Raw genomic sequence first — 15,911 nt, 5'->3', positions numbered from 1 at the left:
AGGGTTTTGCCCATCACTGGCTTCAGGGAGTGATTTGGAACAACTTTTTCCTTAGCGAAAATGTTGTCCGAGGCTTCATTAGGAAGATATTAACAGAAAACCCCGACCAATCAGAGCGCGAGTATACCGGTTGAGCGTAGGCTAAGCGCTAGGCGGTCGCGCTCATAGGCTACCGCGGGCGCTCCACCAGTATACTTGCGCTCTGATTGGTCGGGGTTTTTCGTTAATAACTCCTCAACGAAGCCTCGAAAACATTTTCGTTAAGGAAAAAGTTGCTTCAAATCACCTCTCGAACCACTCCTTTCAAGGACCTCCAACATTTTTTTAACACGCTTATATCATGAAGACTGTATAAGGAGATCCAACTCCCTAAGAAAGTTACTAGAAAATTGTTATCAAAATCCCTAACTTGGAGTTTTGAATATTTCGTCCACTCGCGGCACAAGTATGCACAACTGCGATATATATCATATGTGTATGTATTATCATACATATATATGTATATATGTATATAACAGTTTCCTAGTAACTTTCTAGGGAGTTGGATCTCATACAGTCTTCATGTTTGCAGCGCTGTTTCTGTACACTAGCGGCAGCTTTCGTAAACGCGATAGCGAACATAGTGAAAACACGAAGCTCCGAAGCGCCACCTTTTCAGGTCTGGTCCATATTCTTTTCAGAACGGTCGAAACGCTGCGTTCGTGTTGAGAAAACGTGACCACAGAAAATATCGTGTGGCGATCGTGATTAGATGAACGGGTGTTATGCATGATATTGCATATTGACGTACATTAAGATTGTCGTGCGACGGCATGCAGTTGTCGAAATAAATTAGCCGCAGTTACACGGGTACGGGATTTTTCATAGTAACACGGGTATCTGAGTGCCGGCACATATCAATATACGCGAGCACGGAGGATTGGTTATTGAAAAAATGGCGGCGGAAATGCTAAACAAGAATCGTTTGATGGTTTTTAAGAATAAAGGCAAAGATCTAGATGTAAGTATCCAGTTTGCTCGTCGTTGAGTATAGTTATCTTCTGCGGCTGAGAAATGTTGCTTTCGTTTCGAGCGAACGATCGCGAGATCGCGGCTTCCACCAGTTTTTCAGAGATCGTGAAACGTATTTCTTCACTTTGTCGCTCCAGTCCAATTTTCGGACATTTCTGCGCGATTGTTTTCTACCCGGACACAATAATTCCAAATCGATCAATGTTAATGCCGTATTTGGAGCAAGTTCAAAGTGTCCTCGATTTTCGGACCATTGTTAAATGCGTCGTAAAAAAGGATATGATCCAATAGTTAGTCGTAAAAAAGGGGTGATTAACTTTTTAGAAATTATATTTCAAATTTTGCTGAAAATCTTAGCTGCATGTCCACAATAATTGTACTGCCAAATATTTTAATAATTTCATCATTTTTGTAATTACTTTACATTTTTATATTGTAATTGGAACGATAGTAAAGAACATCACGAACAATATTATAAGTCGCAAGACCGATTCAAACTCTTACACATGAAACATAATATCATTATCTTTATAGAGTTATAATTTGTTTATTTATGTTTGATCAATAATAATTGCATAAATAATATACAAAAATAATATCTATAATAATGTACACGTAAGTAAAATTGAACCTTTTTAGTTTAACATTTAATTGGTCATGCATTGGTCATGCTTGGTTTTATGAGTCATGGAACACTCATACATTTTGTTATATTTTTATTAATAAAATGACCTATAGTTTTGCAATTATATTGGATAAAAAATGTATAAGTTAGTTATAAAGTAGATAGATTGCAAGGAGATAGATTACATCCTGAGAAAGGACATAGGCTATATTTTATTTTGATAAAAATAAGTTTTCATTTCAAAATCTTAATATTTATAAATAAAGAATCAGAAATATCAATTGAAACATCTGTGTTATGGAAAACAAAAGACAATCACTCACTGGCTAACGAAGATTCACATGGTTGATCTGTCAGTCGAATGCAAATGACATAAAATACATTATTCACACACAGTTATACACAAACAGTATTCCACGTAGGCGAAACCACAAGGTGCAGCTAGATATTTAATAATTTTTACAAGTATGGTACTTTTTAACATATTTGCATATTTGACATATTGGATATGCTTTCCTATGTTATCAAACGTTCAAAGTAGATCATTTTTTGGAATGCGAATGATATTCTTGGCCACTATCAAGTAGCCCTAGAGGTTCCAAGTATATGAAATATAGTTAAGAACAAGTGGTCAACTATTTTAAAATATTCATTAGAAATATAATTAAAATATAATTAGTTTCTTGTTGTGACATTAAATTTGTTTTATAATATATTTTGTAAAATATGCTAAATACTTATTAGATATGGTATTTAATTTCAGGAAATTATTATTTGTTATCAAGTTGTACACAAGAGTTGAATTGAAGTTGAATAGATCTGTTTTTTTCAAAGTTGTATATGTAATTTTTTATAGTTTAGTTCTGTTACAGGAAATATCAGAATAATATATTTCATCGTGTAGTACTGATAATAATTTTTCATAATGCCAAAATTATACACAATTTAATATTAATGTTGTATCATTGATATATATTTATGAATTTGAAGGTCATATGAAATAGTAGAATTTATAAATTATAAATTCCTTCTTAAAATAGCATTATGCTTGGAAGACATTTTAATTCTACAAGAGTATAAATGATTTTTGATGTTTTAGTAAATATGAATAACAAATGCATGAAATCTTTCAGGAAATGAGAAGGAGAAGAAGCGAAGTGACAGTGGAATTGCGCAAGAATAAACGTGATGAGACTTTACAAAAACGAAGAAATGTGCCTATTACAGATTCTACAGGTAAATTTTTTGACAAGATTAATAAACACATATATATGTTTATCAATTTGATATAATTTATTACACATTATTATTATATATACAAAATATTCATATAAAAGTAATAATAACATTCGTTTTAGATGAAGAAGATCCTGATAAACATTTGTCGAAAATTAATTTGAAAGAGTTGGTAATGAATGCTGGTAGTTCAGATCCAGCTGTTCAATTAGAAGCTGTACAATCAGCAAGAAAGTTGCTATCGTCAGATCGTAATCCACCAATTGATCCGTTAATCGATAGTGGTATTTTACCAATCTTAGTTCGTTGTCTTGAAGATCACAATAGGTATGAGAGCACAAAAATTCATGCACAATTCGTATGATTATAAGACTTTATGCACATTTCCTAATCTATTTTATAGTCCATCTTTGCAATTTGAAGCAGCATGGGCTCTAACAAACATTGCAAGTGGTACATCACCCCAGACACAGGCAGTTGTAAAAGCTGGCGCAGTGCCCCATTTTCTGCATTTGTTACGTTCAAATCAACAGAATGTTTGCGAACAAGCTGTATGGGCTTTAGGTATGTAATCAAACATGAAAATAAAAGAAACGAAATTTTGTTAAAACTGTAAAATCTTCTCTAGTTGCACTTTTTAAATTCTCAATTAAATTCTAGCTTATATGTTACATGACATTACTTTTAATTCTTGGAATGTTTGAGTAAATTATGGTTCATCTCAACTGCTTGACATTTTGAAGAATACTATTATTTAAATATCTAAATTATGTTATCGATATGTACAAACTTAAACAGAAGTACTGTTGTATAGAAAAATATTGTAACCAAGTCGTTACTTGTTGTGTATAAACATCTATATTAGAATTTAAAAATTTATTTATTTTGTATATTCAATTTATTTTTATATCGACGATATTTTTATTTGCAGGAAATATTATTGGAGATGGTCCAACATCTAGGGATTATGTTATTGGACTTGGCATTGTACAACCATTGTTAATATTTATCAATCCGGAAATACCTATCAGTTTTTTACGTAATGTAACATGGGTGATCGTGAACTTATGTAGAAATAAAGATCCACCGCCACCTATGCAAACAATTAAGGATATTTTACCTGCTCTTAAGATACTCATCCAACATACAGATATTAATGTGAGTGACGGAAACGAAACATATAAAAAACTAAAATATTTTGTTACATGCAATGTGTGTTGCAGATCCTTGTTGATACAGTTTGGGCATTAAGTTATCTCACCGATGGTGGTAACGAACAAATTCAAATGGTCATAGACAGTGGTGTGGTGCCTTGTGTTATACCACTTCTCTCGCACAAAGAAGTTAAGGTACAAACAGCTGCTTTAAGGGCAGTTGGTAACATAGTAACGGGTACAGATGAACAAACACAGGCTGTGTTAAACTCTGATGCGTTGTCGCACTTTCCCAACTTATTGACTCATCCGAAAGAGAAAATCTGCAAAGAAGCAGTTTGGTTCCTTTCTAACGTAACTGCTGGCAACCAATCGCAAGTTCAAGCTGTTATGGACGCAGGGCTATTGCCGCTTATTATTCGCAATTTGGAGAAGGTGAAACGACATTCTTTATAAAATTATCGAAAGCCCTTAAGGTAAAATAACTTTAACGATATATTTTCTAACGATCAGGGTGAATTCCAAACGCAAAAAGAAGCAGCATGGGCAATTAGCAATTTAACGATAAGTGGTAACAGAGAACAAGTTGTGCAGCTTATACGAGAAGGCGTCATTGGACCTTTTTGTGACCTCCTTTCCTGTAAAGATACTCAAGTTGTACAGGTTGTTTTAGATGGTATACATAACATGCTCAAACTTGCTGGACCACAAGTTGAACAGCTGGCTAATATGATAGAAGAGTGTTTAGGTTTGTAGCATCAAGATCATTCTTTTAGTACATTGTTTACAGTATTTATTTACATTCTTTAATATGGGTTTACAGGTTTGGATAAAATCGAAGCACTGCAAAATCATGAAAATGTAGAAATTTATAAACTAGCGTATGATATTATCGAGCAATACTTTTCCGAAGAGGTGTGCACTAATTTGTATTTAGTATTTTTATTTCCTTCATTGTCTTCCGACATTAAAATATATATATATTTCGTAATGATTTTAGGCGGATGACACGAATTTGGGGTCACAGGTCGGAGAAGGTACATTTGAGTTTGATCATACGTCGACTATTCCGAGTGAAGGTTTTAAATTCTGAGAGGGCCTCCATTATTTCTTATCCGATCGTGCCGTCCCCCGACAAACTCCATTACGGAGCCATTCTGCTTACCCTTTCCTATTCTTATGTCTCATTCTTGCTCTAATGTCAACACGTGGCAATATCAGTATGCCACCGCTGAACCAAGAATCATGTTTTTTTTTTTGCTAATCCAAAGGCATAACAGTGACTGATTGACTTTTTCCCTATAGAAGGGATATCAGAACGATGCAAGGGCAAAAGTTACGGAGCGAAAGAGTTTCTTACTGAAACGAGAGTCTGTATTCTTTTGTTTTCTTTCTGATTCTTCAACGCATGTATATTACCTTTTTTTTTTTAAATCGCACATACACAATATCTGGCGGAGCGGAACTTAGCCGGACGCAGCTAGGGATATGCAACGTACCAACTAAATTATTCTAGTGTACTCTTTATTTGCTCTCTAAATCGAGGAGCAACAGATAAAAAAAGAAAAAGAAATGAAGTAAAAAAAACCTTTTTATTGCTTGATCACGCTGCTGTCCACTCTAACTCGAGATGAGTCTTGGTTAGCGATGTTACATTTATAAAATAATTCGTGTATATTTTAGGCATGTTAAATTTATAATAATATTGATTACTAAATAAATGAATCGATTGACTACTCTTTATTAGTTTAATTCATATCTATGGATCATTTCTGTAAGAAGAAACAAACGAACAATAAAACGATAATGTTAATTTGACAACATTTACTGCCAATCTTTAATTGAACTTTTGATCGTGCAAAAAAAAAGACAAAAGAATTTAATCATTTTCATGAAACGATATATCTGTATTATAGAAATGTCTCTTTATTGATAATCTTGTTACAATTATGATTCAGGTGTGAATTCGATCGTGACATCTTTGAACGTGTGAACATGATTAGCATGAATATCTTCAAACCGTGTATCTTTGTTGACGTTCGGTAAACTGTAGAGAATTGCGGCGAAATTGTTCTTTGAAAGGAGTAATGAATCGTAGAAATAGCACATAGTGTTTGTTTTTCTTGGTACATTTTAAACTAACACCCAATGATAATATATTTGTTCTTTATTCATAGTATTTGTAGAACAATTTTCATTGGTAGTAATATTAATCTTTTTGCAACAAAACATTCTCATTGATCATTATTATAACTTTATACATTGTTGTAATTTGCTGTTTATTTCTTTAAGATGGCTGTCTTCAGCAAAACGAATATTCGTCAATATTTTTATATAGCAAAAGAATACTGCAAAACTATTATATCTTTAGTTTCCTTTATATGGTGTACTTCTTGTATTGCGATTATTTACAAGTGCGAGTTGAACGCACAAAAACCATGTTTTTCAAGTTGTGAGAAATGATATGTAGTGGCAACCTTGTTGGGTCTCGAATCGAATCGCTAATTTTTTGGATTTAACCAACGTAAAGTACAACAAATTGAACAACTGAATGCTTGTTATTTTCTTTCCATCACCAAAAAATAAGCGTAATTCATTCCAATTGCATAGTTTTATGATATATGTACTATTATCTAAACTCGTTTAAAGAGCGAAACTTGTAAATCTTCCTTGATACGATTAGTTTATGATTACTTTGATAAATAAGACATTTAATTTAAAGAACATTATTTTTCATTTAAGTTCATTCTAAATATTTAAAGAAAATATAGTAGTTTGTTAAAAAAAACAGCGTTTTACAAATTAAGAAAAACTGAAAAATTAAAACTTGATGAATCAATTCTTAAAGTCAGAAGTTTGAAATCATTTATAATTGGAATGTAAAATTATATTTGTCTGTTTCGTCAAGAGAGATTAGCGCTAAAGTATTATTCCTTTGAATAACTACAGACGTACGAAAAATGAAGGGAATTTAAAACATCATTTTTGGAGCAAAAATTAAATTTATATTGATAAACGCATTTATTACATTACTTAGTCATTTCTGAATAAATTTTGCTTGCACAAATGTACGAAATTGTGTAGAGAATCATTTGATAATGACATCAATTTTTCGTGTTACTGACGCAGTGGGTCAGATGTCACATCTAGTCAAACCTGACTTTATCTAACACAAAGAATTGCCAGACTCCCCCCCCTTCCAACCTCCCACCAGCCGCGCGCCATTTTTCCCATGTTAAAGGCGCATCCACATATAGCCCTTGTCATGAACATCTTAGCCAAAGAGTACAGGGTGTCCCAAAAATGTTGTAACTCCTCGAAAGGGGTCGTTCGGGGGGTGATTTGAGACAACTTTTTCCTTAGCGAAAATGTTGTCCAAGGTTTCGTTAGGGAGATATTAAGCGAAAACCCCGACCAATCAGAGCGCGAGTATGCCGGTTGAGCGTAGGGTACGCGATAGGCGGTCGCGCTCATACGCTACTGCGGGCGCTCAAACGGTATACGCGCGCTCTGATTGGTCGGGGTTTTTTGTTAATATCTACTTAACGAAGCCTCGGACAACATTTTCTCTAAGGAAAAAGTTGTTTCAAATCACCTCCCGAACCACCCCTTTCAAGGTGTTACAACATTTTTGGGATACCCTGTAGTTCAATGATTGGCTGCTACTAGGAACTTTCTAAGACTTCCAGAGATGGGGAAAACCCTAGGCTTCGAATAAATCTGAAGTTTGCCGACATGTTTGTCTCATTTCCTCTTTTGAACATTTTCCAAAGAAGAAAACGAGACAAACACGTCGGCAAACTTCAAATTTATTCGAAGTCTAGGGTTTTTTCCATCACTAGGAAACAGTTACTAGTTACTACAAAAATCTTTATTCCCCATTGTATCTGTAAAAGAGATCAGATATTATGCAATATTATACTAATGAAAGTCTGTAACGATCGTGTAACGTTTTTTTTATTATTATAATTTTATAATATCAGTAGTATTTATACGATTAATTATAATATTATTCTAAAGTCCTTAAGGCATTTCCATGTAAACATATAACTAAAGAGGACGCTTTACAAAACAATACCGAGTTTCGTTGTCGACGAACTCGGTATACGCACAATTTGTGACTTAACAAGAATGTAATCAACGTGGACTCGCATGTAAGTTTGGCAAGTGAATATTGAGGTTATTGCTCTTTAATTCAAAGAGTTAACGAGATGTTTGAGAGTAACTCGAATAAAAACATAAGAATGCGTTATTGTTGAGAAAATACATTATATCATTGTCTTAATTAAAAAAATACATGAATAAACGTATTTTTGCATGTTAATTTTGAAAACTCGTAATCAAAGTATTCGTTGGCGTAATAAATTATACAAAAATGAAAACTGATTGACATTAGGAATAGATTTCAAAGTAATAGTGAAAGAATATATTCTGCAATTTGTTTGAGTATACATTTACAATGTTTACTATTAAATGCAAGAGTATAATTTTATTTACGATTATAATAACTTTATGCATCGCTATTTATCACACTTATTCATTGTATTACACCATAGCCGCCAAAACTGGCCAATGAGTGGGCTGATTTCGATATATTTGAATTTCAAATTAACCAATCAATGATTTAATTCTGGAAACAATTTTGCTTCGTTATGTATACGAGATCGTATTTATTTATTTTACTTCGAATCGCACGCCCCCTATTGTAACATACATTTGAAATGTTATACGAAAAATAATTGAAAACATATCTTCTACTATGTGTATATGAATATATAAATTAAAATATAATCTCCATAAATGTTTTTAATTCGATATTTTTTGATTTTGCAATGAATCTTGTAATGAACGAATACCAATACAATGTCATTATTTGATCGCAGCGTCATTAATCTGATACTTCCCTGTCGATATGTGGCATCGTTCATGCATTTTATGGCTACATAATTTATTTACATATCATTAATAACAGTGACATTTAAATAGAATAGAAATTTTCCTTCTTCGTTCGAAAAGAATGTCTTTATCGAATTCCATTAAAATTCGTAAAGTTCATAATAATAGCGCACGTTTGGCCGATAATGTCGCGTTTAAAACGTTGGAGTTTTCGGAACACTTGTCTTTTTTTTTTTATTGGACCAAGAGGGCGCTATAGGGCTGACGTGTTTTTAGCCGCGGAAGAGCGAAAATGGCGAAATCGAAATTTGCAAAGTGCGCGAAAATACTCGTCAGTATCGGAGCCACGTTTCATTGAGAAAGTCGACGCTCGACGTATTACATACTAGGGAAAGTTAATTTCGTAATAGCGATCAACTTATCATTCTCGCTTCGATTTCAGATTTTAATACTAAACGACCTTTGGGTCTGTTTGTACACAGCGGTGCGTAGTGCACTGTGGGACAGCAATGGTGGGCGCGTGATTTTGAACAAATTCGTGCTATCGAGGGAACACCCAGGTACGTGTTAGAAAGAGGTTTCAATTACTCGTTGAACAACGCAAGTGAAATTTGAATTTCTGAAAAGCGTATTAACAACTGTTTCGAATATCGGTACAATAATTAAAATGAGCTTCGTGGCACGCCCCCACCCAGCACTGTACGTACCTGATATGAACTGATAAGTTATAGGTTAAGTCGAGTTTTGTCCGATATTAAAACGAATATCGGCGAGATGTATATTTTACATTGTCGTTTGTTGCGTTACGCGTTTTATTTCTCTCTGCGTGTCGATGTCGAATCGCTTTGATGCTACTAAAAACGTTAAAATACTGGCAGAAATTCAGTTCGTGGAAAATGGCGCGTTCGAGTAATAAATGGCGCTAATGTTCCTGAGTAGACTATCCTTCGAATTTTTCTTCATTATTCAAATTTTATCGTTCGAATTTTCGAAAGTTCAAATTTTACTTGATCCTTGCATTGTTGTGACCATCCATAAACAATTCCGTTAAGTCTCGTGTTTCGGGAATTCATATTTACTTTCTAAAGATTTGAATTTTTGAATTTTTAAATTCTCACTGATTCACTTCGTTTTCACATCATTTCGTAAATCGTTTTACGTTTTACTGTTGATTTGCTGTATTTATTTTCATACGTAGCCTTCTGATGTACGAAGCTTTACGTGAAAACGATTTAGATTCTTTGAATTTCTAACCTGCATATGCATGAAGTACATGTTTATAATGGAAGATACAGACATCTGGAAAACTTTTTTTTTAAACATAGGCAAACTCGTTTTAAGTGTACATGAATATACACGATATTAGAACGTTACATGTTATTAGGATGGTTTAAAGTTCATAACTTGACAATTTGTAGTAGGATACAAGTATTACACTTACAAATCAGTTCGTCGCATGTTACCTTCGTTCTTAGTTATGTAATTCATTGGTGATTGTTGTTTACACTTCAATGATTTTTATGAGAGTAATGCATATAAAGAAACGTTTCTTTCATGCAAATATACATATGTTACAAATTCAAACAGTGCTTTTATTTATAATTATTCCATTATGGACACAATTTATATGAATGGAAATAAAATCAAATATATCAATAAAATGAAAAATTATATTATAAATTGTATTATTAATTTACATAATATAACTTTATACAATTGTGCGTGTAAATTTCATGAACTATACATTGAGAAATTAATGCATTTAATACTTTTAAGAATAATATCTATACTTAGTTAAGTTATAAACAAATGTAAGTAGTTATAACAAGTAATGTTTTGAATAGGAACGTAATCATGTCTATAAATAAAGGGCAGAATGTTAGAGCTTTGGTTGAACCATTAGCTCTTGATTCACGTACACTTGGAGATGGAGACTTGAGTGCATTGACTCTGTCGCATAATAACGAACAATATTCTAACGACTTTGAGGCATTTGCAAACATTCAAGCTGAATTGGAATGTATGAATGCTGAAGAAGTTATGACAACAGAGGAGGAGCATATAATAGTTGAACGTAGTATTGAGAATGAAATGATTGTACCTGATGTGGATATGGCTGAAGTATCAGATCAAGTTCAAGGAGAACATATTATCTATACAACAGCTAATCAGAATAATCAAAATATTATATTCCAAACAAAGCCAACATTGCAGAGGCTTCCAGCATCTACAGTGCAGGTATAAAATCTATAATTACAATGTCTAAAGCAAATACCAATGATATCTCTTATGAAGTTATAATTTTACTCTCATAATAGGTAAAGTCAAATGTTGGTCCAGCGACACAAAGCCAGTCTATTATGATAGTATCTCCTGCTGGTGGTCAAGGCACAAGCCAAATTTTAAAAATTTCCCATCCATCAACAGCATCAGCTGGTCAATTACAGTCGTTAGCTCAGACTCTCATAGCAAAGTCTGCTGAAGGAAATATAGTTCAATTGAGATCAGCACAACCTAAGCCTGTAATGGCAACTAGCCATTCGGGAAGCATTACATTAGGAAATGTTCACAATGCAAAAACAGTTCAATCAGCTATAAAGCGATCTGCGCAGGGTTCTCAACAAAATCGAAATGTAATATCGTTCTTTCTAAATTCTCAATACTTAGACACTAAATAATACTAATATGTGACATACTATACATTTTGTAATATTATTTTAGGTATATACAAAGATGATATTAGCTGGAAATCAAGCACAATCAGGACAGCAAGTTCTTATAACTAGTTCACAGAATGAAAATCAGCAAACACAAGCAATAAAATTTATAAATAATAGTGTATCGAGTCAAGATGTCACAGCTCCAACGAAAACTATAACATTGGCACAAGCACAGCAAATGGGATTACTTCCTACTAATAAAGTTCAACACATTCTACCCTCATCACCGCAAAACAAAGTGGGTATTGAAATCTATTATATTCATCATTTTTCCAGTAGTTGTGTATATTAATATAATAAACATAAATTCGTATTTATTACTCTTAAAGGGAATAATTGTTAATAAACTAGTGCAATCATCAAATACTCAACCGACTAAAATGACTATAGTTCCAAGCAGTACAATTAAATCCCCTACAAAAATATTACCTGCTCCAACATTGAGTACGCAAGTCAAATCATCGCTTTCGAATCAACAATCCACGTTTTCTTCCTCTAATAAATCTATTCAACAAAATCCACAAAAAGTGATTATACGACAGGTTAGTTAACTTATGATTTTATTGAAATTTATTTTTTTTTTTATGAATTGCAAAGTGTTTCTAATCGTATAACATTTATCAGAGCTCTTTAAAACCTGGAACTGTGCTTGGAAGTGGACAAGTTATTAGAATACCAGCTAATCAAAATATCGTTACTGGATCTAATCAAGTACATCAAATACAAATGCCAGGAAGACAAGTAATTATTTTTTTATTTTTATAAATCCATTATAATAGCACGTTCTGTATAATTGAGAAAATATTTTTGTTCAAGGTGCAATATGTAAGATTAGTTAGTACTCCATCATCTGGAACTACGAATGTCGTTACTGTGGGGAAAACGAAGTCACAAACAAGTTTGCAAACTGTCGGTGTCAGTCAGAAAATAGGAAATCAACAACAAATTGTTAAGGTTTGTAACAATAGCAACAACTTGTAATTATTTAAAAAAAATTGTATTAGACTGTCGTATATAATGTGTTTTTTTTCCAATTGTGATATAGGTAGTTCCATTAAATACTAGTAATCAATCGTTAAGAACAGTTGCACCTAAGGCTACGTTAACGAGTAGCAATCAAAGATTATTAATTCCCGCGACTGCAAGTGTAGGTAATCAATCGAAAAATGCGGTAGCAATTCCGGCATCGGCTTTGAGCCAATTAGCATCTGGGCAGGCAGTCCTTTCAACTAATTCAAATATGGGAAACATTGTAGTTCTACCAGCTCAATATATTCAGCAACAGGTATGATATATTGCATATGTGATTAAAAAAAAAATAAGTTAACTATATCGGTCAGGAATAATCTCTGAGAAATAGCAGTAATTTAAAGAGGTATATAATGTTTTTACAGTCAACGGACGAAGTAAAAATGAAACCTCAAGTTACGCCCAGTTTGTTAGGAAATTCACAAAGCTTACAAAGTTCTACAGGAAGTTTATCTGTAGGATCTATCGTAGAAAGTAAAAGTTCTCAAAGATCCTACGCTAGCGTCGAGCCTAATGGTATTAGGCCGAGAAAAGCGTGTAACTGTACTAAATCGCAATGTCTTAAATTGTGAGTATAATATATACCAGCACTATTAAGCCTTAATTTTAAAGTAACTCTTCGATGTTTGCTTGTACTATTATCACTGTTATTACTGTCATTCATCTTTAAAAAATTGAGCATCAACTCTTTGCTTTTTTGTTATCTCGATAGAAAAATGACGATCGGTACTGATATACATAAAAATGTATCTTTAGTTGAAAGATTTGTTTTGTGTTGTAAGTTAAGAAATAATCGTATCGTTGATAAAGAGAAGTTTTGAATGTACCTTGATAAATGAAAGTGGTGAATGATGAATATATTTTGTCACAGATATTGTGATTGTTTCGCTAATGGAGAGTTTTGTCATATGTGTAACTGCAATAATTGTTCTAATAATCTTGGAAATGAAGAAGAGAGGCAACGCGCTATCAAATCTTGTTTGGAACGTAATCCAAATGCATTTCGTCCAAAAATTGGCAAAGGCCGCGAGACTGGTGATGATATACGGAGACACAATAAGGGTTGTAATTGTAAACGTAGCGGATGCTTAAAGAATTATTGTGAATGTTACGAGGTACTGCAGATGGTTCTATATACGAATTATAAATATTTTTGAAAGCGATGAAATTACTTCCAGTAATACAGAATAATCTCTTTTTTTTTTAAGGCTAAGATACCCTGCTCTGCTAATTGCAAATGCATAGGATGTCGAAATGTTGAAGAACCTAACTTAGAAAAGAAGTCCCTAAAGGACCTAGCAGAGGCAGCTGAAGTTAGGACGGCACAACTTACGTTAAATAAAGCGAAATTACAATTATCGGAAATGGCTTTTAGACCACCTGCTGCATCAAATACTGGCGCGAGGTAAATCCATGATTATAGTAAATATAATCAGTAGACATTATTTGAAATTTAATGGCTGTTAAAATTGGAGCTTGTCATCCTCGAAGAAAAGTGTAAATCACTAGATGTTGTTTTATGGAAACAAATGGTTCTAATGAAAAAGCATTTTAACAACCATTATCAATGTTGGTTTTTACAGTTACAATATCTATATCATGTTTAATTGTTTCATTTTTGATACTTTGATATTCGTATTTTTTTTTTAGACAACCATTCAATTTCTTGACCGATAAAGTAGTAGAAATAACGTGTCAGTGTTTAATGGCACAAGCTGACGAAGCGGAGCGGAACATGTTCGACGATGAAACATCTCAAAGACTTATAATCGAAGAATTCGGCCGTTGCTTGAAGGAAATCATCGAGTCAGCGCATAAAGCTGAAGCTACCTAGCAGGTACATTTTCAGGAAAAGTGTAATGGTGAAAGTTTTCGGTTCTCGCGCGCGTATGCAGCAGTTAGAAAATTGGAAACATTAATTGTTGGTACTTCCTAATCTAATAATTTGGACATAATAATTACGAAGCAAAATAAAGTGTTATATACCAAAGATAATGGTAAATATGCTACAACATAATACGTTCAACCGATTGTTATTATTACTAAATGAATATGTAAAGAAGAAAACTATTTTGTATGCAAAAAATAATTTAATTTACTTACTCTTCAAATTAATTTTGTATAATATCATTAATATACGATTATGTGGAGTTGACAAAGTTTGTAACTTAATCATTTTCGTTTTTATTTAAACGAGATGAAAGTAACTTTGATACGAAATTATGTACATTGTCTTTCTATATAACAATTTGTAAAAAGAAAATTAAAAGTAACACGGTTGAATGCAATATGTTAATAAGATTTGTAACAAAAGTTTATAACATTCGATGGTACAAAAATTGTTTATATATTTGTCGCCCACATTTGAAAAATGAAGATTTTATTGAAAATTTAGGTAAGATGCTAAAGTAGAAGGTATAGATTTGCGCATCTATTAGGTAGTATTGGTATACTAATCATATTTTTATTTTATGTCATGTGTTTTCATTAGTGTCAATATTCAGAGTTCTTTTTTTATAGCTAAAATGCATGCATCTATAAACTGTAAGTAACAAGAATTTGATGGAGTACCAAGAATATTTGATTTTTGGTGTCAATGAACAATATAAATGGTGAACGTAAAATTCAACAATTTAATTTCACAAATGAAATAAATTATCTTTAAATGATATATTATAATTTCATATTGTATGATGATTTCTCATATCTATTTTTATTTTTCTTAGAGAATAAGGACTATAAAAAATGAAATTAAAATAATAAATTTGTTCATGTCTGTGGTCATTATTACAAAAATTTGAAAACTGTTAGGTTTTATTCAATAATGTTCGACAGTTTCTATTCGACGGTTAAAACGCAACTAATGCTATTCGAATACATTTATATTCTAACAAAAATCTTGAGTTAAAAAAAAAATAAGATACTTAAGTCATTTGTATATGACATGGCATTTTTACAATTTTGTATGTACAATCGTTTAAAGTTTGATTTTTCATTTGTAATTAGTATGTATTGATTTCTTTTTCATCTATTGCTTATCTGTGGCATAATACATTGTCCATAGATGAATTATTACATTCGAAGTAATTTTGTAGACTTTTCGTAAAAATATATTTCACACGTTTATTTATCGATTCTGTAATTATATATAACGTCACAAGGATTCTAATTCCAAATTAGTAAAATCGTTCATTACATTCACATTTACATTAATTTTGTTTAAATTAAATTGCAGGTGTA

At 32.4% G+C, this 15,911-nt stretch overlaps 2 protein-coding genes across 2 annotated transcripts; both read left to right on the top strand.

Annotated features, from left to right (window-relative positions):
* Nucleotides 1–667: 667 nt before the first annotated feature.
* LOC128888318 (importin subunit alpha-3) lies at nucleotides 668–6,578 on the top strand. The gene is made up of 9 exons (XM_054145049.1): nucleotides 668–1,000; nucleotides 2,770–2,872; nucleotides 2,995–3,199; nucleotides 3,276–3,436; nucleotides 3,804–4,030; nucleotides 4,096–4,461; nucleotides 4,540–4,774; nucleotides 4,850–4,941; nucleotides 5,027–6,578. The coding sequence occupies exons 1-9, from the start codon at nucleotides 935–937 to the stop codon at nucleotides 5,117–5,119; spliced, it is 1,548 nt and encodes a 515-aa protein (XP_054001024.1). The 5' UTR covers nucleotides 668–934; the 3' UTR covers nucleotides 5,120–6,578.
* A 1,577-nt stretch (nucleotides 6,579–8,155) lies between these two features.
* Nucleotides 8,156–15,864, top strand: LOC128889132 (protein lin-54 homolog). Its single transcript, XM_054146527.1, has 13 exons — nucleotides 8,156–8,180; nucleotides 9,365–9,482; nucleotides 10,767–11,160; nucleotides 11,241–11,555; nucleotides 11,644–11,880; nucleotides 11,972–12,184; nucleotides 12,267–12,383; nucleotides 12,459–12,596; nucleotides 12,688–12,927; nucleotides 13,037–13,239; nucleotides 13,543–13,786; nucleotides 13,880–14,076; nucleotides 14,322–15,864. The coding sequence occupies exons 3-13, from the start codon at nucleotides 10,777–10,779 to the stop codon at nucleotides 14,503–14,505; spliced, it is 2,472 nt and encodes an 823-aa protein (XP_054002502.1). The 5' UTR covers nucleotides 8,156–8,180; nucleotides 9,365–9,482; nucleotides 10,767–10,776; the 3' UTR covers nucleotides 14,506–15,864.
* Nucleotides 15,865–15,911: the final 47 nt, after the last annotated feature.

The sequence above is a fragment of the Hylaeus anthracinus genome, unplaced genomic scaffold (assembly GCF_026225885.1).
Source record: "Hylaeus anthracinus isolate JK02 unplaced genomic scaffold, UHH_iyHylAnth1.0_haploid 11994, whole genome shotgun sequence".
NCBI classification, from domain to species: Eukaryota; Metazoa; Arthropoda; class Insecta; order Hymenoptera; family Colletidae; genus Hylaeus; species Hylaeus anthracinus.
This window is presented reverse-complemented; position numbering and strand designations above follow the sequence as displayed.